Raw genomic sequence first — 26,461 nt, 5'->3', positions numbered from 1 at the left:
CGTCCAACAATTTACAAGAGCACATTAGAATACGCATGTGGAACCAACTGCACCATTGACTGGACAATATCATCTCATTGATTTAGAGCGTCTGTTAATCATCCACTTTACTACACTGTAGACGTAGATTACCGATTATAGATGTGATAAGAGTTTTACATTTTTGTTTCTTTTCAATGTGATTTCTATATATATTTATTGATTATAAATTAACATTTATTGTGTAAACAGTCGACAAAAAATACAGTTATGCATTGATAAACGCATTACATTTTGGTTTAATTCCATATATCTTTTATGACTTATTTGTATTTGTTAGGAAATAGTACGAAGTACCCAATAAAACCAAAGGACATCTTGAGGACCATAATAGACAAATGACAAACACAATAAGAGATTTATTGAACAGACGAAATATGAATGCATAAATCTTTAATGTAGTTTTCTTATCATCATTTTCACTGATTTAAGAGAGTAATAGAAGCCATGCCATGTTTCCCAATTTATCCCCTCTCCGTATGGACTGGTTCCAGAGAGATAACGACCATTCAAGTTAGCATGATGACAATTTAAGTACCACCAGCCTCCGTGGTATATCTTAGCACAGTTAGCACTAGAACTCTTGTCGTTGTCTCGATCAAACGTAGTAAACAGCATAGCATCATGGTGTGACAACGAGTCTCCTAAAATTAGAATTTATAATTGATTGATTATAATAAAAACAATCAAATCTGAATTTGTTTCCAATGAGACAAAATACCTTATGTTAAAATCAATTCCAGTCACAATGAAGTTATAATACTGTATATAGTAAATAAATAAAATAGCCGAATGAAAATGTGAAATTAGTCAAACAGAACAGGCTGATCGAAATACCACAATAAACAATGATTGCAAACACCAACATATGACAATATTTTTACCACAGGCTCTTGTCCGTGGACATACAAATATTGCACTGGATAGTCAAATCAAAAAGTCGTAATTCCAATCAATTATGAAGTTAAAGATAATTTGTGAATATACCAAAGTTTCATAAAGGATGTATGACTACGGCCAACTATGTCTATGGGTAGATTACACACATCCCATACTCGCACTAACATTACTATTAAAAGTAGAGAACATGTGTACTAAGTTTCAAGTTGATTGGACTTAAACTTCACCAAACACTACCTTGACCAAAATAATTTACCTGAAGCGGGACAGTATCATTTTCTATGTTAAGCGGACTGTGAAATGGAGGGAGGAGGGTCGAAACACTGATTTATCATTCGATTTAGAAAGATCTTTTTTATAGGAAACATGTGTACTAAGCTTCATTTTGATTGGACTTCAACTTCATCAAAAACTACTGTGACCAAAATTTTTAATCTGAGGCGGACCACACCCTTACGAACGAATGGACGCACAAACTGAAAATCATAATGCCCGTAGTTGGGACATAAAAAAATCACAAATAAGAAAAGACACAAATTACCGATCTAAAAGAAATCAAAGCAAGCTTAAAGATAAGTTTATAACATGTTATCCAACACTATTTACTTGGTCAACGCCAAATTATAAATGTCGATATGATGTAGGACCATACGTGTTATACCTAGATGGCATAACATGTTTAGTCATGTTTTAAACTTTGAAATGATATAAAGACCGACAAAGACAATATTCAAATGTCTTCCATCAATACTACATTTTAAATACGGAGATTATTCCAAGGACCAGAAAGTTGATATGCATTTTTATCTTACTTTACGTGTTCCACAAACAAATTTCTCAAATTCTTTTAGTATGTAAGAGACTAATTTGTGTTGATATGTTTAGAAAATAACTACTGTGAGATGAAAACCTAAATATATAATATAAACTTACATACACATGTGATACTTTATAAAAGTTTAGTCAAATGAAAGACATGAACCTCATGTAAGGTAAGTTCAGGGACTTGGTCCTACCTGCTTGTATTATAATAGGACATGAAGAAAGTACCCAAAGAGTTATTTAAATGGAATTGAAGATTATGGTCTACGCTCTGACAGTGAAAATGCATGCGCTTTATTCATTTAGCTCATTCTGTATTGTATTTCGTTCCTACAAGTCTGCGCAATAACAACACAATGTTTATGTACATCAGCAGTGCAAAATTACACAAATAAATGTATACAGTATTGAAATTCGTATGCAAGGCATAATGTGTTTAAACCTAAAGGGTGACTGCAAATTACATTTGACTTCTTCTGGTCAACAGTTAAACCTTGTTAAAGTGGTGCGTCCGTATGACTATGCGGGATGTAAGAATTTGCATTCACATCCGGTTAAATCCGATGCTTCGCGAAGAGAAAGTGCTATGCTTTCTGAACGTCAAAGAATCGGTGTTACAACTTTTTGCTGTGTTCGTCCATGACCAAAGAATTTGTTCTCTCCCTATCCGACGTACCTACTTTAGTTCCCAGTTACAGTTTAAATTTCCATCTATTCATTCTTATAATCAAACCTTGTGGAGACCAAGATTATTGTAGTATTGTTAATAATTTCTCGTCTTGATTATGCATGAAAAAAATGCCAGTTGACTTAAACAAGCAATAATCAATCAATAAAAATTGTCCATAGATAACGTCTAGCGAATTTTACCTGTTCAATATTCAGATGTTTATAATTTGTTCAAGTTTGAAAGTTCAAAGACCAGATTACCACACATGGTCGCCCTAAAGTACATTCCTTACAATAATTGATGTTATTTCTTTGCAGTAATGCAGTAAAAAGAAAGCTTTGTATGTTATGTCACTGTTAATTACAAACTGGTTGCAAAAGTCTTTATATGTAAAAAATGTCATTCATTTTAAATCATAAATAAGATTTGTTGGTGTTATGTATATACCTGCATCACCACTGTATCCAAGCACTGTCATCTCATATTCACTTGTCTCATCGCCAACACTGAATAATGAATATTCAGCGTATCTGGTGTGACCTTCAAAGTCTTCCATATCAATTCTCAATTCGTGGCGGTTATGAACGGTTATCTCATGAATAATATCATTTCCTGAAAAAAATATCAATGACATATGGAATAATTGCAAATAATGGGTAGCATACGTGAACATTTATGAAAATTGATTTATTCAAAAAGAAACGTTTTCACTGTGTCAAACGACGTGTTTATCAGTCATCATTCAGGCAATCAATATTTTATTAAAGGTTTACAAAATTTGTGAAGACGAGACATATTCGGTGTCGTCATCGTCGGTTTCGTCAACTGTAAAGGTTGAGTCTGTGATTTAAAAGTTTTGTAACAAATCAAAAACTAAAAATGAAATTGTTCACAATTTGTTCAGTAGTTTCTTTGAAGTCAAACGACATACAGTAAATTTTCAGAAATATTTTCGTATAGGATCTGCTTTTACATTAATAACGTTTCAAACCTTTTTACAAAAGGTTTGCGTTATATATATAATGATATTATAGGAAGAAATATAAAAAAAAAGTGTTTGGCGCTGATACGCTTCCATATTATTGTGTGGGCTTTGACAATATTTTTTTCCTGGTATATGCGTGGACATGTATATTAGTCCCAGGTACATGACATATTTCTTAAATGGAATCGCTTCTTTTAATCAAAACTTATAAAGGTTAAAGAAAAGAAAAACATAAAAAATAACATCTTTCCATAAGTATTATATACTTGGATACATTTTGTCATATCTTCGTATTGTTTCCCATGATTCCCAAATTGACTAATGTAGTAGAAGTATGTGATATCCTGTCGATTTGTCGGCTAAACAAAGGCACTGTGCATATTAGCATAAGTCTAAAACTGAAGAAATAACAGTGATGTATTTGAAGATTTATTCATCGCCAACTAGCAATTTTACACGAGGCGCGCAGCGGAGCCATAAAACGAATATTTGCAACTGTCAAATCCAAAATTAACGGGGGGAACTCTTTGAATACAATACTGTTATTTCTATGCTAATGCAATACTCTTAAAATGTTCAAATTAGATTGAGCAACACTTAGCCCACAAAAAAAAACCGGGGTGATCTCAAGTATTCTGGACGGGTAATCAGATCCTGCAACGTTACTGCCAATAATTACGTCCGACCGTCAACCATATGCATCGTGGTAGACGTCTTTCAAAATCAAAATTGTGTTACATGGTTGATTGTATTCGATGTTATATCAATCATTGCTAGCTTGGCTTACATTATAGACCTTTCCCTTGTGAAAAGGAGATGAAATCTACAACACACGATAACTGAATATGTCGCACAAGGAAAGAAGTACATACTAATTCTATCAAACCAATATTATTCGTTCAAAACCTACCTAACCAATATTCACCGTTCGGATAACCGAAGCCCTCTTTGTACGTTTTCCAATTCTGTTCAAAGTTCACTGATCCGTTTAAACGTCTTTGTATAACCTAATAATTATAAAGTAAAAGAATGATTATTGTTAGTGGTAGTACATACAAAATTGTAGTAATTATAGGTCCTATGAATTATTTCAGGTTATGTGATACAAGTTATATCGGATCTTCTTCAAGATAAATTAAGATGAAACAAGAATATGGATTTCTGAAATTGCATTGGTTAAATTGAACTTAGATAAATAATTGTCACACTTACAGATGTTCGCTTTTCTTGGTTTGTTTTAATTTTTGCCAGATATTTGGAATCCTCTGGTTTTATCCATGTAGTGCCATTGATACTTTCCCCATTAACCCCTTCTTTTCTTTTCATAATTGTATTACATAGGGTTTAAAATTTTAGTTATTTTTTCATATTTCTTTTAAGAAAAAGGGTGCAAATGTACGAAAAGTCTAGAAAGAATTATTTCCTGCCAAATTGTTAATGGCTTATATCTTAAAAACAAGCACGTGGACCTACATTTCTTTCTGCTCTTTTAGTTCCTTTATGTATATACTATCAATTTATAACAGTATTTTAAAAGCTTGTTATTTTGAAACAGAGTAGCAAACATTCTTAATAGGTATTTACAAGATTCATTTGTAGAAATATTCATTGTCATTTTATTATAGTCTGAGTTTGTTTTCATTATTGAGTATATATTTACCGTCCATTTTTCATTTTCGGTATGCATATCACAAAACACAGGAACTGATGATATTCCATCTGGGTATATCTTATACACACCATCAGGATGCTGTCCTTGTATATCAGAACATTCACGTGGCAACGTGGACCCTGTTTAAACCGGTAGAAATGTACAAAATCACCCAAAATTAAGTTGAATAATCTTTTTTTTTTATTAATTTTTATGTAAATAATTAGTATACGTTAAAAGTTGTACATGTATTAAAAAAAAGATACTTTACAAATCTTATGCAACCGAAGCGCTTTTCTTGTTTTACATTCATCAGGAACGCTCAAAGCCAGCTATTTGAAAGACAAGGATGAATAAGACCGGAACGAGTTGTGTTATATGACCAAATATCTTTTCGAACAAACAAATCCAACGAAAGTCATCTTTGTCTGAGAGAGTTTAAAAATTTAGTTATATTATAATTGTTCAAATTTATAAGTAGACAATTTAAGAAATGTTTGTATTGTATGGATAATTTAATACACAAACGTACTATCAATTAAACTATATAGCTTCACTTAAAAGAGGTTCAAATGACAGCACTATCAGTAGAACGTATAAGTTCATAATTAAAAAACACTTTCAACGTATCTTTCGCTTAAAATATCATTTTGCTTAGTTTAAGGACTTCAGTCTGGTTTGTCTCGGATGTGTGAGTGACCGCCTGATTTTTTTGAATTTCATTGAACTATGCCTCTATTCCCTTTTTTATCTTTTCTCTTTTAAAATTGGTATTACAATGTTGACAGATCCAAAAAATACAGGGCTACTTTTAAAATCTAAGATATTTTTTATTCATTGAACTATATATGATGTTATAGTATTTTGAGCAAATCTAGTATCTTTATTGGATGATTTTCTGTCTGAGTACGATAATCGTAGTCAAACTTTTGATGAACGAAAAACCACTATTTAAATTAGATAATTTGTATAAGTCTGAGTACTCAAAGTTATATGATTTTTACCTATAACATGATGATCGCTTTCACATTTCAAATCAATATTACAAGTCCTTGTATTGTTACAACATGATTCACATGACACGTGATGTCCTTCACTTCGACGTCCAAATATCCCTCCAACGCTGTGTCTGCAAAACTGGAAAAAGGTGGATGTTAAAAAAGCATCCATGGATTGAAATAATAAAATGTCTGTTGACGTTAAGAGTCCAAAATGAACTAAGGAAAGATACACGTAATTGGACGATATTTTCGATTTTGATGAAATTCTGTATGAATATAGAAGTGGTAAACTGCATCTCAATATCGAAATATTTTTGTAGCTTTTATACTACTCATATTTTTCGATGTTTGTTAAGTTCAGTCAATACATTTATAGATAATTTGACAATTTTATCTTAATTGCCTGTATCTCTGTAAGTATCAAAGCTTCGTATAATAGTTTAGATAGCTAGATGTAGTTCAAAGCGTTGTAGGTGTGTTCAATGTTCATCAAACTCATCAAAATCCGAAACATCACACAATTACGCATACAAGTAAGTGAACAATGACCTTCTTGCAAGAAGGGTTGATAAAAATTGCAATGAAATATACTAATCTGAGAATGAAGTGAACATCTGTACAGATTATTTTATATACGTTTTATATTTTATAAATACCTGCTCATATGCACATCCTAAATCGTACAAAACTGAACCAGATTCGGTGGTGTGCTTCTGGACAAAACATACCTGTAAATAAAAGAAAAGCAGACAATGCAGTATGGATTTTCTCATTGTTGACGGCTTTACTGTGGTTAAATTATTATTGCTAATATCCACTTCATTTAAACTCTTGTACCTATTCATTCTATTGACACTCATACCACATCTCTTTGTGTTTGTTTTGATATCCAGTTGAAAGTCAACTATAAAGATAGAATTTTCTTTAAAGAAATGTACAAATATAGGTCTACGGCCATACAAAGTACATAACATAGAGAATAAAACATGGGAAAATCCGTATCATATGTCGTATCATCCCGAGACAGCAATATCAGCCCAAGGGCTTTTAGACCCGAGGGGTGATATTGGTCGAGGGTGATACGGCATGTGATTCGGAAGAGTATAATATATGAACTGTTTTCTGATCCATAGTACTGGGTTACTTTCAGTTCTACTTTTGTCTTGTTTCGAAGGCCTTAAACGGAAGCTCTTGGGTTACCTTACAATTTGCGTGCTGTTGTTTTAAAAATATTTTGTTTATTATTGTATTTATTTGTGTGTTTTGTATTTTTTATAGTTGCATTCAGTGTGCCAAAAAATATGAAAACTTGACGTTCGTGACGTCACATGCAATATGAAAACTTGACGTTCGTGACGTCATATACCAAACAATGACGTCATTCAAAAAATTGACCTATTTTGAGGAAAATGTTTCTTAAGCAAAAAAAAAAAAAAAAAGTAGGGGTGTGATAAAGGGTATGCGATAAAGGATGCGCATCAAAGTTGCGCGATATGGATTAAACAGCAGGCTATTTATCAAATATGCAAAACTACTGTATTTACTACTAAACATATGATAAATTCGAATCTTTTATCTTTTTTTTAAATTATATACTTCAGCACTCTTATGGATCGAGCAGATTCTCAATTAAAGACACATATTTTCATAATATTCGATTTTGATAATGTGGACTACTCTGATATTCGAAATTGTATTTCCTATAAAAAAAAAAATTTTTGTCATTGACAAAATGATCCATACCTCATCGTTTGTACAAGTTGTTACGTGTTGGCAATCGGATCGACTTTCTACTCCGGTACATGACAAACAAGTCTGTCCACATTCTGAAATAATGAAAAAATAACTGCAAATCACGCATTTATTTTATCATTGGCAATTATAAAAAAAGAAGATGTGGTATGATTGCCAATGAGACAACTCTCCACAAGAGATTAAAATGACACAAAAATTGACAACTGTAGGTCACCGTACGGCCTTTAACAAATGAGCAAAGTCCATACCGCACAATCAGCTATAAAAGGCTCCGAAATGACAATGTAAAACAATTCAAACGAGAAAACTAACGGCCTAATTTATATACAAAAAAATGAACGAAAACCATATATGTAACACATTAACAAACGAAAACAACTGAATTACATGCTCCTGATTTGGGACAGGTACATGTACATAAAAAAATGTGGCGGAGTTAAATATGTTAGCGGGATCCCAACCCTCCCCTAACCTGGGACAGAGGTCTATACATTGACACGGTGTTGACTGCTGTATCCCTATTTTGCCATTTTGCCATTTTTACCTATTGTGTCTCTTTGTTTTGTTCACGCATCGTTGTCGATATAATGGAATTTGATGTGACTGTCATACAAGTGAGAGGTTTAGCGCTATATATAAAACCAGGTTCAATTCATTATTTTCTACATAAGAAAATGCCTGTACCTAGTCAGGAATAGACGACAGTTGTTGTCCATTCGTTTGGTGTATTTGTGCTTTTCATTTTGGCATTTCATTTGGGACATTTCTTCGGAGACAAGTATTTGTGACTTAACTGTTTGCAAAAGGTGACCACTATAGTAGTACCGGCATGTGATCATCTTGAAAATAGTATGCTTGCAAACAAAGTGGTCCCTTCTTTTAGGTGTAACTTTTGAATTATGAAGATATATTAAAGCTACCTTTGTATCAAATGATTTCTGAAAATGAATTAATAATTTATTTAGCATACTCAAAAGCTATCCAAAAGTGTGCACGTACTCCCCCCCCCCCCTTTTCCTTCTTCTCTTCCTTTAATATAGTGATTGTTTAAAGTATCGTACAAGCATTTTTGTAACTTTAATAAAACAAATGTATTTATAAATATATAGAAACAACACCTTTTTTTCAATTTAATGCTATTTTATTATCAATGGCCATTCATAGAGGTCTAAATAATGTAAAACAATACAATATACAGAAAAAACTTAAGAATGGAAAACATAATACCGCAACCAAATATCTCAGAAGCATCAGAATGTGCATAACCAGATATCAAAACCAATACCGGGTCTAGAACTGAGTCGATGCATGCAATTGATTGAGGTTACATGTATGCTGGAGTATAACATGTATAACTGATAATTTCCTTTCACTGATACTAAAAAATTTTGACGAAAAATCCTTTGTAAAATGAGTGTTTGGAAATTTCAAACTATCGGCAAACAGGAAGTGGATAGATAACAGATGTCAAAATTGCGGACTCGCTACAACACATCATTAAAAGTTGGAGACCAAATATTAAATCATTCCCTTTCATTTTTCGGACAGAGCTTAGCTGTTACAAGACCTACTTCTGCCTTCGGCTATGCGGCGTACATATTCCCTATGGAATATATCTGTTCAAGTAACAGTGCACTTTAAGCTTTTTAATATTTTTTGTAGCAATCTTGATCAATAGTATGTGTTGAAATATGGTATTTCGTGATATTGCGTTTGATTTGATTTGATTTGCAAAATGTTTTATTCTGATGAATAATAAAACCCAATATTTGTATATATTCTACAACAGTATTACCTTGTATGGCTAAAATCAAAATCGATATAGAAATTCATTATATTGTACTAAAATTAAGTGACTTACGGTGCACATGAATGCAAAATCCAAATATAAAACAAGTCAAAACTATACAGTTCAATGACATTATGTCTTAACAACAAGATTTATAACGACGTTAACATTTCTTATCTATACATACAGTACTATCTTCGATTATATTGAGCCAACAAACTATAAAAATAAAATGTGGAATAATTGCCAATAAGGCAATTCGCCACAACAGACCACTGAAATGGTGTAGAAGTAAGCGAATATTATAAAGTCAAGCCAAACAAAGCAACAAAACAAAACATAAATTAAAAACTGAGAAAAATGGATTCAACATTTGATGCTCAACACATGACACATTTACTTTCATTTTTTTACATCTGAAAAAAACTTACATATAAAACAAATGCGGACGATGACATGGTTCTCCTGGACAACTGTTTATAAATGAATAAAATTTTGAAATGCTTTGATGCCAAGCTCGTACGACAATTTATGTGTTTTTAATTATCAGGTTTGGTTATGTAAAGCGGATATGATTTTTAAAATATTACTCATACACTTACGACTTAAATAATTATTATATAAGGAACACTTCACGTTGAGCAATATACAATGCCAATTAAGTCAATGTTATATAGCAGAGGCGGATTAAAGGTGAGCAGGGAGTCCCACTCTGTAACTTCTTATTTGATAAAAACATAATTTGTTTACAAGTATCACTCAAAACATTGGCGTGCCAGCCTACTACCCCTTTATTAAATCCTGGATCCGAACATAGATAGACGAAAGATATTCGGCCTATTACAAAAATCGAAAACGATGAAATATGAATTGCATATTTTATTTTAACAATTTAACTACTTAACCATAACACTGGAAGAATAATACTGAAAACTGTCAAAGTGAAAGGAATTACCTGTGTTTGTTGTCAAAATGAATAAAAAAAGATGGCTTGTTCTCTTCGTTTCTTTTGACATTTTTTGAACACCTTATGAATCTAGTTACTTTAACCAAAGTGTGCCATACTATATGTATGACATACAAACATTTGAGCATCTATATCGTAAGAAATGAAAGTTTGAAACATTTAAGTAAACACACGCAGTTTAAACATTATAAAGATCCAACCATTCGAAACCGTCTAGAAAAACCAATGACAATTCACTGAACAATTTGAATATTCCTGTAAAATTTACGAACATTTTGAAAATAAATTATAGATTAATAAATGGGTTACTTATGGGCTCATTTCTGTAATATAAAAAAAAACATATTCCCGTTATAATTAAAGCGGTGTATTTCCGTACCGACAGAAACCAACAGCAAATAATGTGATGGAGGTGTGTTGTAAATTCTACACATAAATTCTTCTGCCATCAGACCGTGCCTTGTAAGTTCTATGGCGAGTCAAATAGTAGTCACTCATATCATTTCCGCATCCCAGCATAAGGCCTTCTTGAATAAGACCACTAACTCATAACCCCGATGCTTTCTGTTAATTTCTAAAATTTCATGCATAAATGCTGCTTTGTCTTAAGTTCAACTAAAGTTTAATAAAATTGAGAATGGAAATGGGGAATGTGCCAAAGAGACAACAACCCGACCATAGAAAAAAACAACAGCAGAAGGTCACCAACAGGTCTTCAATGTAGCGAGAAATTCCCGCACCCGGAGGCGTCCTTCAATGTCAACATTATACCTAATACTGAAGTGGGCTAACCAAATCAACATACCTTTAATTGCACATTACAGCACATAGGTTCACGGACGCTTGGTAGAACTAAAACAGGTACTTCCGATCTGAACAACAGGGCAAATTTACTCCCCAATTAATATTTTCTTTATTATTCAATAATGGTCATACAGTGATCCCAAGTCTTAAAGTTTTCATATGATACCTACTTTACAAACATTTACTTATGGAATAAGCTGAAGCTATGCGTAAGAACTATTTTTTTTTTAATATGTACATGTACTACTTCCTTGTATTTTCTATCTGATCGGACCAGTAGTAGTGGTTCTGTACCTTCTCCAACATTTGAAGGTTCCTACTAGGAATTTGTTTTCCTTAACGTTAAAACAACGTCCGTCAATAGTCGTGTCATCTCGGCCTCTAGTGAGTGTTCTACAACTAATCACTCCGTGCTTTTAATTAGCTTCCTCATTAACAAACATTTTATCATTAACTTCTGTAATAAAGCATTTTGAAATAACGTCATTAGTATTTCTGTAATGGATATAAATCTTTATATTGTTAGATAAATTACTTTTTTGGTAGACCTGTCAAGTCGGTTGAAAATATTAACTTTAGACAACTCTGTACCAGCGAATAAAGAGGGACGAAAGATATCAGAGGGAGAGTCAAACTCATAGATAGAAAATAAACTGACAACACCATGGCTAAAAATAAAAAGACAAACAGACAAATAATAGTACAGAAGACACAACATAGAAAACTAAGGACTAAGCAACACGAACCCCACCAAAAACTAAGGGGGATCTCAGGTGCTCCGGAAGGGTAAGCAGCATAAGTAACATCTTAAATGTAACAATTAAGTATACAGTCACACACTTGCAATCTGACGATAACTGCGCCACAAGACATAAACTGATTGGCTCGTCTATATACCAACTAATCATAGTTTCCGTCTTGTGATAAACATTCAGCGACACATTTGATTGATAATAAGATGTGGTATGAGTGCTAATGCGACAACTCTCCATTCAAGTTACAATGAGTAAACAATAAACAATTACAGGTAAAAAAAAAACACGGAGACTTGGCTCACACCGAAGCGCAAGCTATACAGGGCCCCAAAATGACTAGTGTAAAACCATTCAAACAGGAAAACTAACGTTTAATCTATTTATAACATAAGAATCTGTCTATGTTCTAAATAACTCATTCTAAATAAAAGATTCAATACGGCTTATCAAATTGTATTATCGACGTAAACTATGATGCTTGTATTGTTCTTTATTGCATGTCCATCATCAAATAGTACATACAAATGCAGGACACGAACTAATAAAAAAATCTTTCAATTAGAAAGATTCAGAAATAAAGCTTGGTAGGAAGTTGGAAAAGATTTTGGTAAAGAGGGTATTTGACTGTGTATTTATTAGAGTCTGGGTGGGGTTTACAGAATAGAGAATAATAGACCAATTCTAAACAAACATGAAATTAATTAAAAAAAAGAAAAGACAAAATGAGAAAAATGCGATGTTAATATAGAAAGTATATAGAATAAAGGGTAAAATGTATAAAGAATATAAAAAAATGGTTTACAAAAATAAAGAATTCAAAATTTAAGGAAGCCATACCTGCATTTTTATCTTCAACAGACAACCCTAACCAACCATGGTCTATACGTAGCACAGAAAAGATAAACAAGTCAGGAATATGACAGTTATTAGTCAGGAAGAAAGATAAGAAGTTAGCACTATCCTTTAACTCTACTTTTCGCTATATAGATGATGTTCTTTCACTAAATAATTCAAAATTTGGTGACTATGTGGAACGCATCTATCCAATCGAGCTAGAGATAAAGGATACTACAGATACAGTTAAGTCGGCCTCATATCTTGACTTACATCTAGAAATTGACAATGAGGGTCGGTTGAAAACAAAACTTTAAGACAAAAGAGATGATTTCAGCTTTCCAATTGTGAACTTTCCATTTCTAAGTAGCAACATTCCAGCAGCACCTGCATACGGGGTATATATCTCCCAATTGATACGATAGTCCCGTGCTTGCATTTCCTATCATGATTTTCTTGATAGAGGGTTGCTGCTCACAAGGAAGCTATTAAACCAAGAGTTCCAAATGGTGAAGTTGAAATCATCCCTTCGTAAATTTTACGGACGCCATCACGAGTTGGTTGACCGTTATGGAATAACCGTATCACAAGTGATATCGGATATGTTCCTTACGTCGTAACTACAATCCCCTTCCCTTTCCTGAATGTGACCTACCGAATTAGACTATTTACCGGATTTGTTATCACATAAGCAACACGACGGGTGCCGCATGTGGAGCAGGATCTGCTTACCCTTCCGGAGCACCTGAGATCGCCCCTAGTTTTTTTGTGGGGTTCGTGTTGTTTATTCTTTAGTTTTCTATGTTGTGTCGTGTGTGCTGTTGTTTGTTTGTCTTTTTCATTTTTAGCCATGGCGTTGTCAGTTTGTTTTAGATTTATGAGTTTGACTGTCCCTTTGGTATCTTTCGTCCCTCTTTTATTATCCATTCGTTTGATTTTGCAATTGGATTACGGACTTTCCGTTTTGAATTGTCCTCGGAGTTCGGTACTTTTGTTATTTTATTTACCATGTGTATAATGAATTAAGAACAACTTCCGTATGCAGATTAATTAGAATGCTAGATGCCAATTTGCAAGGGCACATTAGCAGACACATGGGCAACCAACTGTACCATGTGTGCTGTAGTTGTGAATGGAAAATCACATCTTATTGGTTTCGGAGCAACTGCAAATCCTCCACCTTACTACAATGCTGGCGTAATCACTGATTATAAATGTGATGAACATACTTATCATTTACAACATTAGTGTTGCTTTTAGATTTTGATGTGCACATGTTCGTGTATAATTGTATTCAAGTTTTTGATGTCATCGAATACAAATTGTTTTATTAATGAATTAACGAATATCAGTGTTATACGTCATTGAAACAGCATAATCAAACGACCCAATATAACAAAAACACATCTAGAGAACCACAATAGACAATTGAATAAATATAAAAAGAATGTATTGAAATAGAAAAAAAACTATAATTATATTAATCTTTAATATAGTGTTCTGATCATTACCGTTGTAAACGTGTAATAGGAGCCATTCCATGCTGGCCAATTTATGCCCTCTCCATATGGACTGTTTCCCGAAAGATAACGTCCATTCAGGTTAGCATCATGACAATGAGTGTACCACCAACCTCCATGATATAGTGTAGCACAATTCCTAATATCCATGTCATTGTCCCTATCAAAAGTAGAAAACAGCGTACCACTATGATATGCCATCGAATCTCCTAAAATTTAATTTGAGGTCATTAATTCAATGATTATCATAAAATAAAAAGATGTAATTTGACAAAATATTGTGCCCAGATTATTTCGTCATGTTCGTAGTGGTGAAATAAAATAACTGTTGATCATGTTCACTAATATTAAGCAAAGTTAGCAAATAATTTATAACCATAAATTTGACAATAAGTTCCCGAATTTTGCTGATTGGGTTTGTATTCAAAATGATGAGTGTTTAAATGAATTCTCTAAGATCACCCATTATGTTTTCATACTGATCAGACGGTTCAGTTTCTAGTTCCTTTATTCAATAGCTCCAAGATTTTGAAATAAAAATTTCTTAATAAATCGACTAATATTTTTTTTTTGAATTAAAGACAAATATTTTTAACGTCTTTTATATGTTTAACACGATAATTTTGTTTGTTTAAGTTTAAGCTACTTCTTTCAATTCCCGCAATGAAATTAAACTTAGTAAGTCCTATCTCTGTTAAGTTGAAGAACTGAATGTTTGGGTATTTTCAGTAAATACTTCATATTGATGGCATAACGATGACTTTTGAGATGAAGAAAAGCAACCAAAAGCGCGCCGCTTCTTTGTATCTTTCACATGAGTGTAAAAATGTTATGTCCTGAATTCATACCTTTTCTTTTATACAATTTTAAGTTCTATGTAAATTTTTGATAATAAATATACCTGCATTGCCTTTATATCCAAACACTGTCAACTCATATTCACTTTTCTCATCCCCAACCATAAACATTGAATATTTAGCGTATTTGGTTTGACCGTCATAATCAGTCATGTCAATTCTTAATTCATGGCGGTTATGACTGGTTATTTCGTGTATGACATCGTTTCCTACAAAATATCAACGATATATGGTATAAACTTCACTTAAACTGTATTTACTGTGCGTATTGTCGTGCGCTTGTTTTTCTACATTCATGGCTAGAGGTAAAGGGAGAGGGTTGAGATATCAAAAAACATGTTTAAGGTGTCACACCACCAATTGCTCAATCAAATTTAGAACGTATGTAAAAGTAGCCCTACTCTGACACAAAATAGTGCGTCTGATGTCCTTGTTTACTTAAACTAACCAACAAATTTGAAGAAATGAAACTTTTGGTAAAAGAGAAATATATTTAGACCATCTTGATCCAAAATTTACTAGTCTATGAGTTTGCATTAAAAATTAAAGATTAATGCGCTCCACAGTATATTAATTTAAGATTTCCAGAAAACCAGGGGTTATTTTTGGAGTACTTCTTTTTAAAGGTCAGGTTTTTTTCCTTAGAAGGCGTTAAACGTATGTTGAAAGTTGGCATGCAGAAAGCTGATACATGTACAATTCAGGATATACCTGGTTTCTATGAAGTTAAACTTAAGGTAAAATATTTAGAAAGCTGTGAAAATTGCAATATTTTGTTGAACAGATAGGGATATTTAATATGTGGTCTGACACCTTAACCACGCCGCATTTTTGCGCCTGTCCAAGTCAGGAGCCTCTGGCCTTTGTTAGAATTGTATGATTTTTAATTTAGGTTCTTGTGTATAATTTGGAGTTGAGTAAGACGTCCATTATCACTGAACTAGAATACATATTTGTTAAAAGGCCAGCTGAAGGACGACTCCGGGTGCGGGAGTTTCTCGCTGCATTGAAGACCCATTGGTGGACTTCGGCTGTCGAGTTGTCTCTTTGACACATTCCCAATTTGACATTTATTAAATGGACATTAGCTGTCAAATTTTTGTTCCGATTTGACTCAAATTCTCTTATTTGATTTATAACATAAAACACCATATCCAAATAAAGAAAATATAAAATAAAAATATTACTTGTATGGGCGCGGTAATATTTAACCGCATTTTCCGTGAATTTTAATCTAGACGTCATTTGATTAGCCTTTGAGGTAATATCCGAAGTCTGCAGACGGTCATATAACCCGATGTAATAATAGATATATAGATATTGATGGATAGCGAACTCTTTCAATTGGGTTTTTCTATATCTCTTTGATTTCAAATTATATGTTTGTCATCGTTTTTACCTGTATAATAATGAGGTTTTGTGGATGGAATCAGTAATTCAAAAGGTTAACCCTTGTTTTACTTTAAATGTTGACAGTTTTGTCCTTTAAACAACTGAAAAAGTATAATTCATGCGTAGCCCATCTCTAGGTAAGAGGTTAATCACCTGTGCATCCTTCTCTTATGTAAACGTGATTAAATGTACAACAGAAATTTTGAAAAATTATAAACAAGAACCTACCTAACCAAAAGTCCCCGTTTATGTTACCGAAGCCCTCTTTGTATGCCTTCCAATTCCGTTCAAAATGCACAGATCCGTTTAGGCGTCTTTGTATTACCTAACGAAGTAAAACGTGAATCATTTGGCGGTAATATACAATATACGCAACACAGTCAGTGCAATTTATAAAAGAACATATACCAGTGTCAAGATATATAGTCGCAATAAGTCGGGTGCGGATCAGGATTTTGAAACGCTTGAAGTAATACTTTAAAAAAAATATCAATGCATAAATGCACCATGATGGGTTGGATCCACATCCAATCCGCCTCTGCAACTTGGTTTATATAATTTATCCGTAACATGTACCCGTAATGAAAAGCAATAGAATATATTTTTTTACATTTGATTTACAATGTATTTTCCATTTATCAAAAGAAATCTCGGCTCTTAAATTCGACAGTCAAATATTTGCTGTAAGCTGTCAATATACTTCAGAGACACGTTTCACGATACTGGTGTTACTTTGGTGAAATCGCAGACAAGACACAAAGTGTTATACACAGTCCGCCAAAAGATAAGTATACCACCCATTTTTATTGCTTCGATATGTTTTTCATTTAAATTTATTTTTGTTTTTTTATTAAAAAAAATCATTTGTTCCCCGAAAAAGACAAAACCTTTATGTAGCATTTTTACTAACATATACCATAAACAATCCATAAACTTAAGTTTTGTCACTTATGCAGGTTCTATGCATTTAAATTTTGCGTTCATGGAAAAAGTGCAAATTACACAAATCAGACACTGAATTTAAGAGTCACTTTGATTTAATTATTTTACAACAATCAATTACCCAATATCATTAAAATTCTCTACAAATAATCTCTGGAATAATGAACAGATTTAATGTCAATATTTAAGTCGATATGATGTGTAACCACCTCTCTTCCAGTAAAGTTCAATAACACGGCGTCTTCTACTCAGTACAAGCCTTTGGAACTTTAGTTGAGAAAATATATTCCATTCATCAACATTGCAACTCTTAAAACGCAAAGATTGTACAGTAGTGGATCTCTGCGCGATTGAGATTTCTGCCAATGGCATTCCATACATGTTCGATATGGTGCATGTCTGAAGATACGGGAGGCCAAAAGATAATGTCAATGGCTTCTTGTTCTTTGTACTCGGCTAAGATCCTAATCCTGTGTGGTCTGGTGTTGTCGGCCATGTATAAGGGTATTGACTCAAGTGGGTAATTGTCAAATGAGGGACTACAATGTGTCTAAGCACCAAATCCCAGTATGTCTTTTCGTGCATGTTACCCTGCAGAATTTGCATACCCAGCTTACAACGGTATGCAAGGCAACCCTATGATGTAACACCACTAGCACCGAATTATGCAGTCATTGGGCCATATGTTTTTTATAATTTTAAGGCATTAGCTTACTACCTAGGATTTAAACTTTATGCCTAATTTCACTTCTTGCCGAAAACATATATATATATATATATATATATACTGCATTGTGTACGTTTAGCAAATACCTGGTTCTAGAAATGCATTAGGCAGGGGTAATTCCGTTATATATGCGTAATTCAGGTTTCATACAGGGTATATAATGTGACTTTATATTACCTGTCTGAGACCAGAATAACATAAGTTCATATTGTATTTTCTGTCGATTGTGATATTCTTACATAATATACACATGTGACAACTTAATGACATACATTCTCTATCGGATAACACGTGGTTATGCAGGGCTAAAACCATTTCATATATGTATATATGTAATTCGTCTCAACTTAAGCCCAACACTATTATATAATCAAATAGAAAGTTAATTTACCGTCCATTTTCCGTTTTCGGTTTGCATATCACAAAATACAGAAACTGCTGATATTCCATCTGGGTATATCTTATACACACCATTAGGATGATGGCCTGGTTTATCAGAACATTCTCTTGGTAATTCTGTTTAAACCGATAGAAATGAACATTATAATCACTCGAAATGTAAATAAATATTATACTTAAGATTGTATTCTATGAATAATTTGATAATAAAAGTACAATCAATAGAACTTTACCGAATGTATGTCAAAGAACAAAATTAAACAAAGATAACTATTGAACGATTTTCCCCCGTCAAAAGAATCTTCAAATTTCCACTTCTCCTATACAAGAGACATAAAATGCAACTGGTTTTAATCCTGCATACCTTTCAGTGGCACGTCTATATGTGTTAATACCCCAAGGTTTTTTTGACTTTTATAAGTTCATATAATATCTTTTGTGGATTGTGATATTTCTTCCGTTTACATAAGCAGATTTTGTTATAATGCTTAATTTCAGTCCTTTCTGATTTGAGTCGGATGTGTTTTAATTGGACATTGGATTATCTATATGTAATTATTTCATCAAACCCTAAGTTACTTCTATTCAATTTTGAATTTTCTATCAAAACTAGTATTCGAATAAATTATGCTAAAAGTACTCGTTAATGTACAAAAAAATAGATAACTTCACAACAAAGCATCTCTTTTTCTTCAAAGAAAATTGTTTTTGATGCGTGTTTCGTTATATTTCAAGATCTTTTGTAAAACAAATCTTTCCGTATTTTGTCATTTTTAGTTGGGTCCAGTTAAAAAGTAATGCAGCATTGTTAATTAAATGAATGAAAGTACAAACACTGCATTCAAAACAGGCTATTTGACAAATAAAACAGTCTTTAAAAAGTGGTTTTCACACAGTGTCGGTGGAAAAGTATGACCAATGCGTCGATCATTTTAAACGTGTTGCATATGAAGCCATTTTACGCAAATGAAGCCTTCAGTTTGTTTTTGGTCATACATAATCTGTACTCAATGTTCTGAATTCAAAAGTTGAACTGAAAACACCAAATATAGTCTTGTTATTTTTTGATTTCTGAGTCTGAGTACGATTATCGTACTCATAAGTGTTATGACCACAAAGCCTCAGTTTCGATTAGTTGAATTTGGAGTCCATGTTAAAAACGTTACCTTCATCATAATTGTGTTCGCATTTTAAATCAGTATTACAAGTTCTTGTTTTGTTACAACATGATGTACACAAAATACGGTGTTCTTTACTTCGACGTCCAACTATCCCACCAATATTGTACCTACAAAACTATAAAAACACAGATGTATAAATAAACACGAGTTAAAATAATAATGATAATACTGTTAAGATCATGTCAAAATGTATGAAGGCAAAGTATGTTTGGTGAAACTTCAATTTGGATATATTTAGAATATTTATGAATATTAAAAAAAAAATGATATAAGTATCTTTTATACTACGCATATTTGTCGATGTTGTTTACGTTCATTCTATACATGTATAAATGTATTGATCAATTTAATTCTAATGTACTGTATCTCCGAAAGTTTATTTATATGCTTCACATAAGATTTTTTTCGATAGTTAGATGCAGCTCAAACAGTTTTAGGTGTGTACAATTTGTAAACAAAAATAAGTGAACGATAATTATTTTGTAAGAAATGATACTATATCAAATGCTAAGCTGAGAGTGAAATTTGTATCTATTATCATTATCGTATGTATCATATGGAAAATACCTGATCATATGCACATCCTAAATCATACAAATCTAAACCACCTGTGTTGTGCTTCTGTATAAAACATACCTGAAATAAAACAAGAAAACAATTTTAAAGGCTGAACGGTGGCTTTCAATTGCTTATATGAATATGCCTCTTTTGTGGAGTATGAATTTGCATTGCTACAACACGTGTCACGGTATTTGTTTATCCAACATTCATGTATTAATTTAATATGATGTTGTATTTGTTACTCTTATCGAATATTGTTAAATGTCATATAGTTTGTAGTTGTAATTAAGTCTTTCCACTTTTCTGTGGAAAGACTTATTGTATTTCTTCTGATTATTTTTTTTTCCCGCCAACTTCTGAAATTTTTGTTTCGCAATATGTCACTTAGATATTTCTTGTATTGTATCGTATAGTTTATGCGGTTTTAAATTTCACCATGCTAAGCCGAACCATTTTCTTTGTAAGAGTTATCTCCCTATTCACTTTTTATCAAGTGAGTGCATCTCCTTTGTAACAAAAAAAGATATCGACAAAATTCTTTTTACAAATTGTTCGTTGCATCCTCAGTAATTTTTGGCTTATTTGGATCGAAGGGATTCGATGAAATTTTATAGGAGTTATCTACCTTTACAAAAGAAAATTGTCGGAATGTTTTTTAACTCATAAACAGTTAACCGTATAACCCTGGAGTGTTTTTATTTGAAATCCCTAGGTCCTAAATTAGAAAATTAGGTCAAGGTCAAAGGTCAAGGTCAAGTTCTCAATTGTAACTTTTGCTTGTTTTTGCATTTTCTCCGACACTTTAAAAGATACATATAAAAGAACAAGTGCAAAATGTCTGCTTTATTGTAATAAAGATATGCTACATTTAGTCTGATACAATTTAATGGCATCTTATAGGAGTTGGTGCCCGTGAAATGTCTTGATATGAGGTTATTTGATTATAATTTCAACTAAGTTCATAATAAAGGCATTTGACCTTGTACAAAAGGTAAGGTGACAAATGACCTTGAAAAAGGACTACCGGAAGTGACCTTGAGAAAACCGGAAGTAGCCTTTTTTGCAATTTTTTCATATAAAAGTTCTCAGAATCCATATATTTTGTCATAAAGATACATAAACTAATTACTGAAGACTAAAAATTACTTCCAACAAACCGGAAGTGGCAAATTGTCTCCCATTCTACATATTGACTCTTTTGTAGACGATACGCGCGTCTGGCGTAAATATAAATTTTAATCCTGGTATCTATGATGAGTTCATTTACAACCACTGGGTCGATGACACTGCTGGTGGAGATTTATTTCGCCGATATTATTTCGGGTATGATCACCAGCCCACTAGTCAGCATTTCTGATTCGACTTGAGCTATCATTGATATGTTCATAATTATAAATTAACTGATAACAAAATTTTAATTTTTTAAAAATACTAAGACTTTTCTTCCTCAGGGAATAGATTACCTTAGCTGTATTTGGCAAAACTTTTAGGAATTTTTGGTCCCCAATGCTCTTCAACTTCGTACTTTATTTGGCCTTTTAACATTTTTGATTCAAGCGTCGCTGGTGAGTCTTTTGTAGACGAAACGCCCGTCTGGCGTAAATATAAATTTTCAATCCTGGTATCTATGATGAGTTTATTAATTTCATTGCATATAAGAAAATAACCATCACTGAAATGTTACCAATCCCATGTTCACCCTTCCCACTATGTACAAGCTTAAGTAATCATCTAACCTTAAGTTTCCAGAATATTCAATTGAAACACCAAATAAAGAATAAGGGTACTTTGAAACACCAAAGATATATGGAAAGCTGAATACTAAAATTTATGATAAAAGAGATGATTTTTCGTTTCCTATCGTTAATTATTCATTTTTAGATGGTGACGTTCCCTTGTCACCATCTTACGGTGTTTATATATCTCAACTTGTACGATTCGCTCTTGTATGTAACAATGTTTTAGGTTTTAACGAGAGAAATTTATGTATTACTGAAAAATTATTACACCACGGTTTTCGATATCACAAACTAGTCAAAACATTTACTAAATTTTATCATCGGTATAAGGACATCATTCGTAAATATAGCTCAACATGCAGACTTCTTATACGTTCAGGTATTTCATATCCAATTTTTTATGGAAATATTCTTTATAAAGCACAAAGGTGTCAGTATTCACCTCAAAAACTAACAAAACCTTTGAATAGACTTATTAAGAAGGGATATAGTTACGATACTGTTGTCAGGTCATTAAAGATTGCATATTTTGGCGTTACTATTGATTCACTTATAGGGTCTTTGCATCGGAACTAAACACATTTATTCAAAAACCAGTTGTTGGAATGACACGGGTTATGTTCTTCTCATATATGTTATGATGGTATGATACTAAACCCCTAACGGGAAGGATTGTGCCTGATGTTCATATGATGAAATCATAATCTTTCAGTCAGTTTAATTGAAGTCTGGAGCTGGCATGTCAGTTAACTGCTAGTAGTCTGTTGTTATTTATGTATTATTGTCATTTTGTTTATTTTCTTTGGTTACATCTTCTGACATCAGACTCGGACTTCTCTTGAACTGAATTTTAATGTGCGTATTGTTATGCGTTTACTTTTCTACATTGGCTAGAGGTATAGGGGGAGGGTTGAGATCTCACAAACATGTTTAACCCCGCCGCATTTTTGCGCCTGTCCCAAGTCAGGAGCCTCTGGCCTTTGTTAGTCTTGTATTATTTTAATTTTAGTTTCTTGTGTACAATTTGGAAATTAGTATGGCGTTCATTATCACTGAATTAGTATATATTTTTTTAGGGGCCAGCTGAAGGACGCCTCCGGGTGCGGGAATTTCTCGCTACATTGAAGACCTATTGGTGACCTTCTTCTGTTGTTTGTTTCTCTGGTCGGGTTGTTGTCTCTTTTGCACATTCCCCATTTCCATTCTCAATTTTATTATGAATAAAAAATGGTACTGCAATGAAATGGAGGATTAATTTCCTACAACTATCAAATTCAAGAGATTATTTTTTTTTTTTCGATCCTTTTTCGATTTTGTGGTATTTCACCTCAAGAGTATTATAAACAAATCCTTAATTTGTGAATTAATCTCTAGACGTGAACAGAATATACATGTCATAAGCTTGCTAGACTAAACAAATAAGCTTGTGGTTCATACCAAATTTATCATTGACATGTCATTCATTTTTCAATCGTCATCGACATTTTATCCATTATCCATTCGGCACTGACATATCAACTTATCCTATCGTCATTGACGTTTCAAATATTATATCCCTCATTATTACCAATTATTCATACCCAATCGTCATTGACAAAGCATTCATACCACATTATCATTGACATATCAATCATATCCCTATCTTAATTAACATATTATTCATGCCTCATTCTCATTGAAATATCATCCATACTCCTCATCACTTATATATAATTTCATTGACATAACATCCATACCTCATTGTCATTGACATGTTACACCCCCTCATCCATGTGCATATCATTTATACCATATCGTCATTGGCATATCATTCATAACTCATTGTAATTGACAGTTTATTCATACTCTTCTTCATTGACATATCATTTATACCGTTCTTCATTGACACAGCATGCATAACTCATTGTCATATTATTATCCATACCTCATCGTTTGTACAATTTGCTATTTGTTGACAATTAGATCGATTTGGTATTCCAGTACATGACAGACAAGTCTGTCCTGCTCCACATACTGAAACAAAGGGGTGATAACAGCAAATTACGCATCTTTTTATTGGATACTTTCATTTACTTCGTAAATATAAATTTCAGACGGTAGAAACACTACAGGAGGCCCATCATGATATCATATTGCGGTACTGGCAAAAGCAACGCACCGCATAAAATCCTTCTAACAAAAGTATAGTATAGCACGAGATCATTCTTACAATAGAACCTGCACGAGATCATACTGAAAATAGTACTCCCCAGCATGGGATCATACTGACAATAGTACTGCCCACCATGAGATCAAACTGACAATAGTACACCCAGCATGAGATAATATTGAGACAACTGCCAAGCATGAGATGATACGGACAATGGTACTGTCAACCAAGAGATCATAATGACAATAGTGCTGCCAAGCAAGAGATCATATGGACTATTGTACTGTCCACCATGATATCATAATGACAACTGAACTGTTCAGAATGAGAACAGAATGACAATAGAACTTGAAGATATTAAAGCAAATTTTGTACCGAATAATTTTAAAAAATGAAAATTTGGTTATCATGTTGAGGAGATTCCAAAAGTGTGCAGTGCATATGCAACTTCATAATCCATATCTCCAGTATTCAAATTGATTGGTGTTAAACGTCACTTTCAGAACTTGAATGCGTTTTCTTGATGGCCACTTTTTATTGAGGAATTAGGATCGAGTGCTTATAGATCGCAACCCAACTTTCGACCAGGAAACTGACAATCCTAGTCAATTTAGATTGGATAGCGATAAGAAGTTGGAGTAGCTTATACAATTAGACATGTTTCTTGGGGGCAAGCATTTTCAAACGTTGATAATAAGAATATATCAATAAACATACAGGAAAAAGAACTTTTTTAAAACTATGTATCTGTGGAAAACTGGCAATAAAATGCACGCTTGGAAGAAGAGCTAACCATATAATTACAAAACTATACACAAATACTACACAGAAAACTAAAAAATTAATAGCATGAGACTAGTATCACAAAATCTCAGATGCCTCAGATTGGTACATGTAAGCTACAACAGTAATCATGTTGCTCACGACAATAAAACATACATGTAAAGGTTGTTCTTAGTTTTTTCTTCCTTTATGTAAGGTGGGGCTGCAGACAAATATTCATTGAATGTGTCTGTTCAAGATATATTGTAAGTTTTGTTATTCTTGTTTCTATAGAAAACTAGATCAACTTTATGTGTTGAAATGTTGTATTACTTACCTGATATTGCGCTTGGGATGAAAAAAAATTGCAATATGTTTTTATTATGATGAATAATAAAACCCAATATTTGTCTGTTTTCTACGTGGCAGAGTACATTTTAGTGCATTATTAAAACATCTTAATGAGAGAAAAAGTCATACGTTTTAGTCATGTTTAGAGCCAACGAATAACCAATTGTGCGCCTATTTGTTAACTAGTTAAATAAAAGTCAAATTATCAATGCCCCTTTTAGCGACAGAAATTATATTCCATTCTGTTTGTACCTGTCCTAAGTCAGGGTCCAGCAATTCAGTGTTTGTCGTTTGTTGTTGTGTTACATATTTGTTTTTTGTTTATTATTTTGTACATAAATAAGACGTTATTTGTCTCTTTTAAATATTTGTACATTTGTGATTTCGGGGCCTTTTATATTCGACTATGCAGTACGGGATTTGCTCATTGCTGAAGGCCGTACGTTGACCTATAGCTGATGATTTCTGTGTTACTTTGGTCTTTTGTGGAGAGTTGTCTCATTGACAATACACCACAAAGTCTTTTTATATATAATGTCTACGCAAAAATGTACTTTTAAATTTTTCGTTTAAATATTCTGTGCACGTATAACAGTTGTATCCTGTATAAACGAAATCAAAATCGATATTGAAATTCATTATATTTAGTTAATGCTAAAAGACTTACGGTGCACAATATTGCAAAATCCAACTATAAAGCCAGCTAACACTATATTGTTCAGTGACATTATCTAAACAACACGTAAGTTTTATTACGTGGTTTGCACTTCTTATCTATGCACACATTTACAACAAGTCGACAAATAACATGCTTTCATGGATTTCATGTTATTGAAAATACTTCATTCAAAGATATATTTCTGTCACCTAAACTTTGTTCATAAATCGTGTTCAAGGCGGACACTAAAT

At 32.8% G+C, this 26,461-nt stretch overlaps 2 protein-coding genes across 2 annotated transcripts; both read right to left on the bottom strand.

The window, feature by feature from the left end:
• Positions 1–383: 383 nt before the first annotated feature.
• On the bottom strand, positions 384–9,774 carry LOC139494906 (microfibril-associated glycoprotein 4-like). Its single transcript, XM_071283044.1, has 8 exons — positions 9,685–9,774; positions 7,812–7,894; positions 6,725–6,796; positions 6,072–6,204; positions 5,077–5,207; positions 4,327–4,423; positions 2,879–3,043; positions 384–683 (listed from the first exon to the last, which is right to left on the bottom strand). Exons 1-8 carry the CDS (start codon positions 9,743–9,745, stop codon positions 433–435), a joined length of 993 nt encoding a protein of 330 aa, XP_071139145.1. The 5' UTR covers positions 9,746–9,774; the 3' UTR covers positions 384–432.
• Positions 9,775–14,447: 4,673 nt separating this feature from the next.
• On the bottom strand, positions 14,448–26,294 carry LOC139494905 (microfibril-associated glycoprotein 4-like). The gene is made up of 8 exons (XM_071283043.1): positions 26,220–26,294; positions 24,215–24,303; positions 20,558–20,626; positions 19,976–20,105; positions 18,802–18,926; positions 16,970–17,066; positions 15,394–15,558; positions 14,448–14,701 (listed from the first exon to the last, which is right to left on the bottom strand). Exons 1-8 carry the CDS (start codon positions 26,278–26,280, stop codon positions 14,460–14,462), a joined length of 978 nt encoding a protein of 325 aa, XP_071139144.1. The 5' UTR covers positions 26,281–26,294; the 3' UTR covers positions 14,448–14,459.
• Positions 26,295–26,461: the final 167 nt, after the last annotated feature.

Source organism: Mytilus edulis, chromosome 11, assembly GCF_963676685.1.
Source record: "Mytilus edulis chromosome 11, xbMytEdul2.2, whole genome shotgun sequence".
NCBI lineage: Eukaryota > Metazoa > Mollusca > Bivalvia > Mytilida > Mytilidae > Mytilus > Mytilus edulis.
This window is presented reverse-complemented; position numbering and strand designations above follow the sequence as displayed.

What these genes read in the sequence shown, in the direction of transcription:
- LOC139494905 (XM_071283043.1), bottom strand. Translation starts at nt 26,280, where the DNA reads ATGTCACTGAACAATATAGTGTTAGCTGGCTTTATAGTTGGATTTTGC. An exon ending in CGAACACAATTATGATGAAG is followed by an intron (nt 18,927 to 19,975) that starts GTAACGTTTTTA and finishes CGGTTTAAACAG; the next exon opens with AATTACCAAGAGAATGTTCT. An exon ending in AAACGGGGACTTTTGGTTAG is followed by an intron (nt 15,559 to 16,969) that starts GTAGGTTCTTGT and finishes GATATTTTGTAG; the next exon opens with GAAACGATGTCATACACGAA.
- LOC139494906 (XM_071283044.1), bottom strand. Translation starts at nt 9,745, where the DNA reads ATGTCATTGAACTGTATAGTTTTGACTTGTTTTATATTTGGATTTTGC. An exon ending in CCGAAAATGAAAAATGGACG is followed by an intron (nt 4,424 to 5,076) that starts GTAAATATATAC and finishes TATAATTATTAG; the next exon opens with GTTATACAAAGACGTTTAAA. An exon ending in GAACGGTGAATATTGGTTAG is followed by an intron (nt 3,044 to 4,326) that starts GTAGGTTTTGAA and finishes TATTTTTTTCAG; the next exon opens with GAAATGATATTATTCATGAG.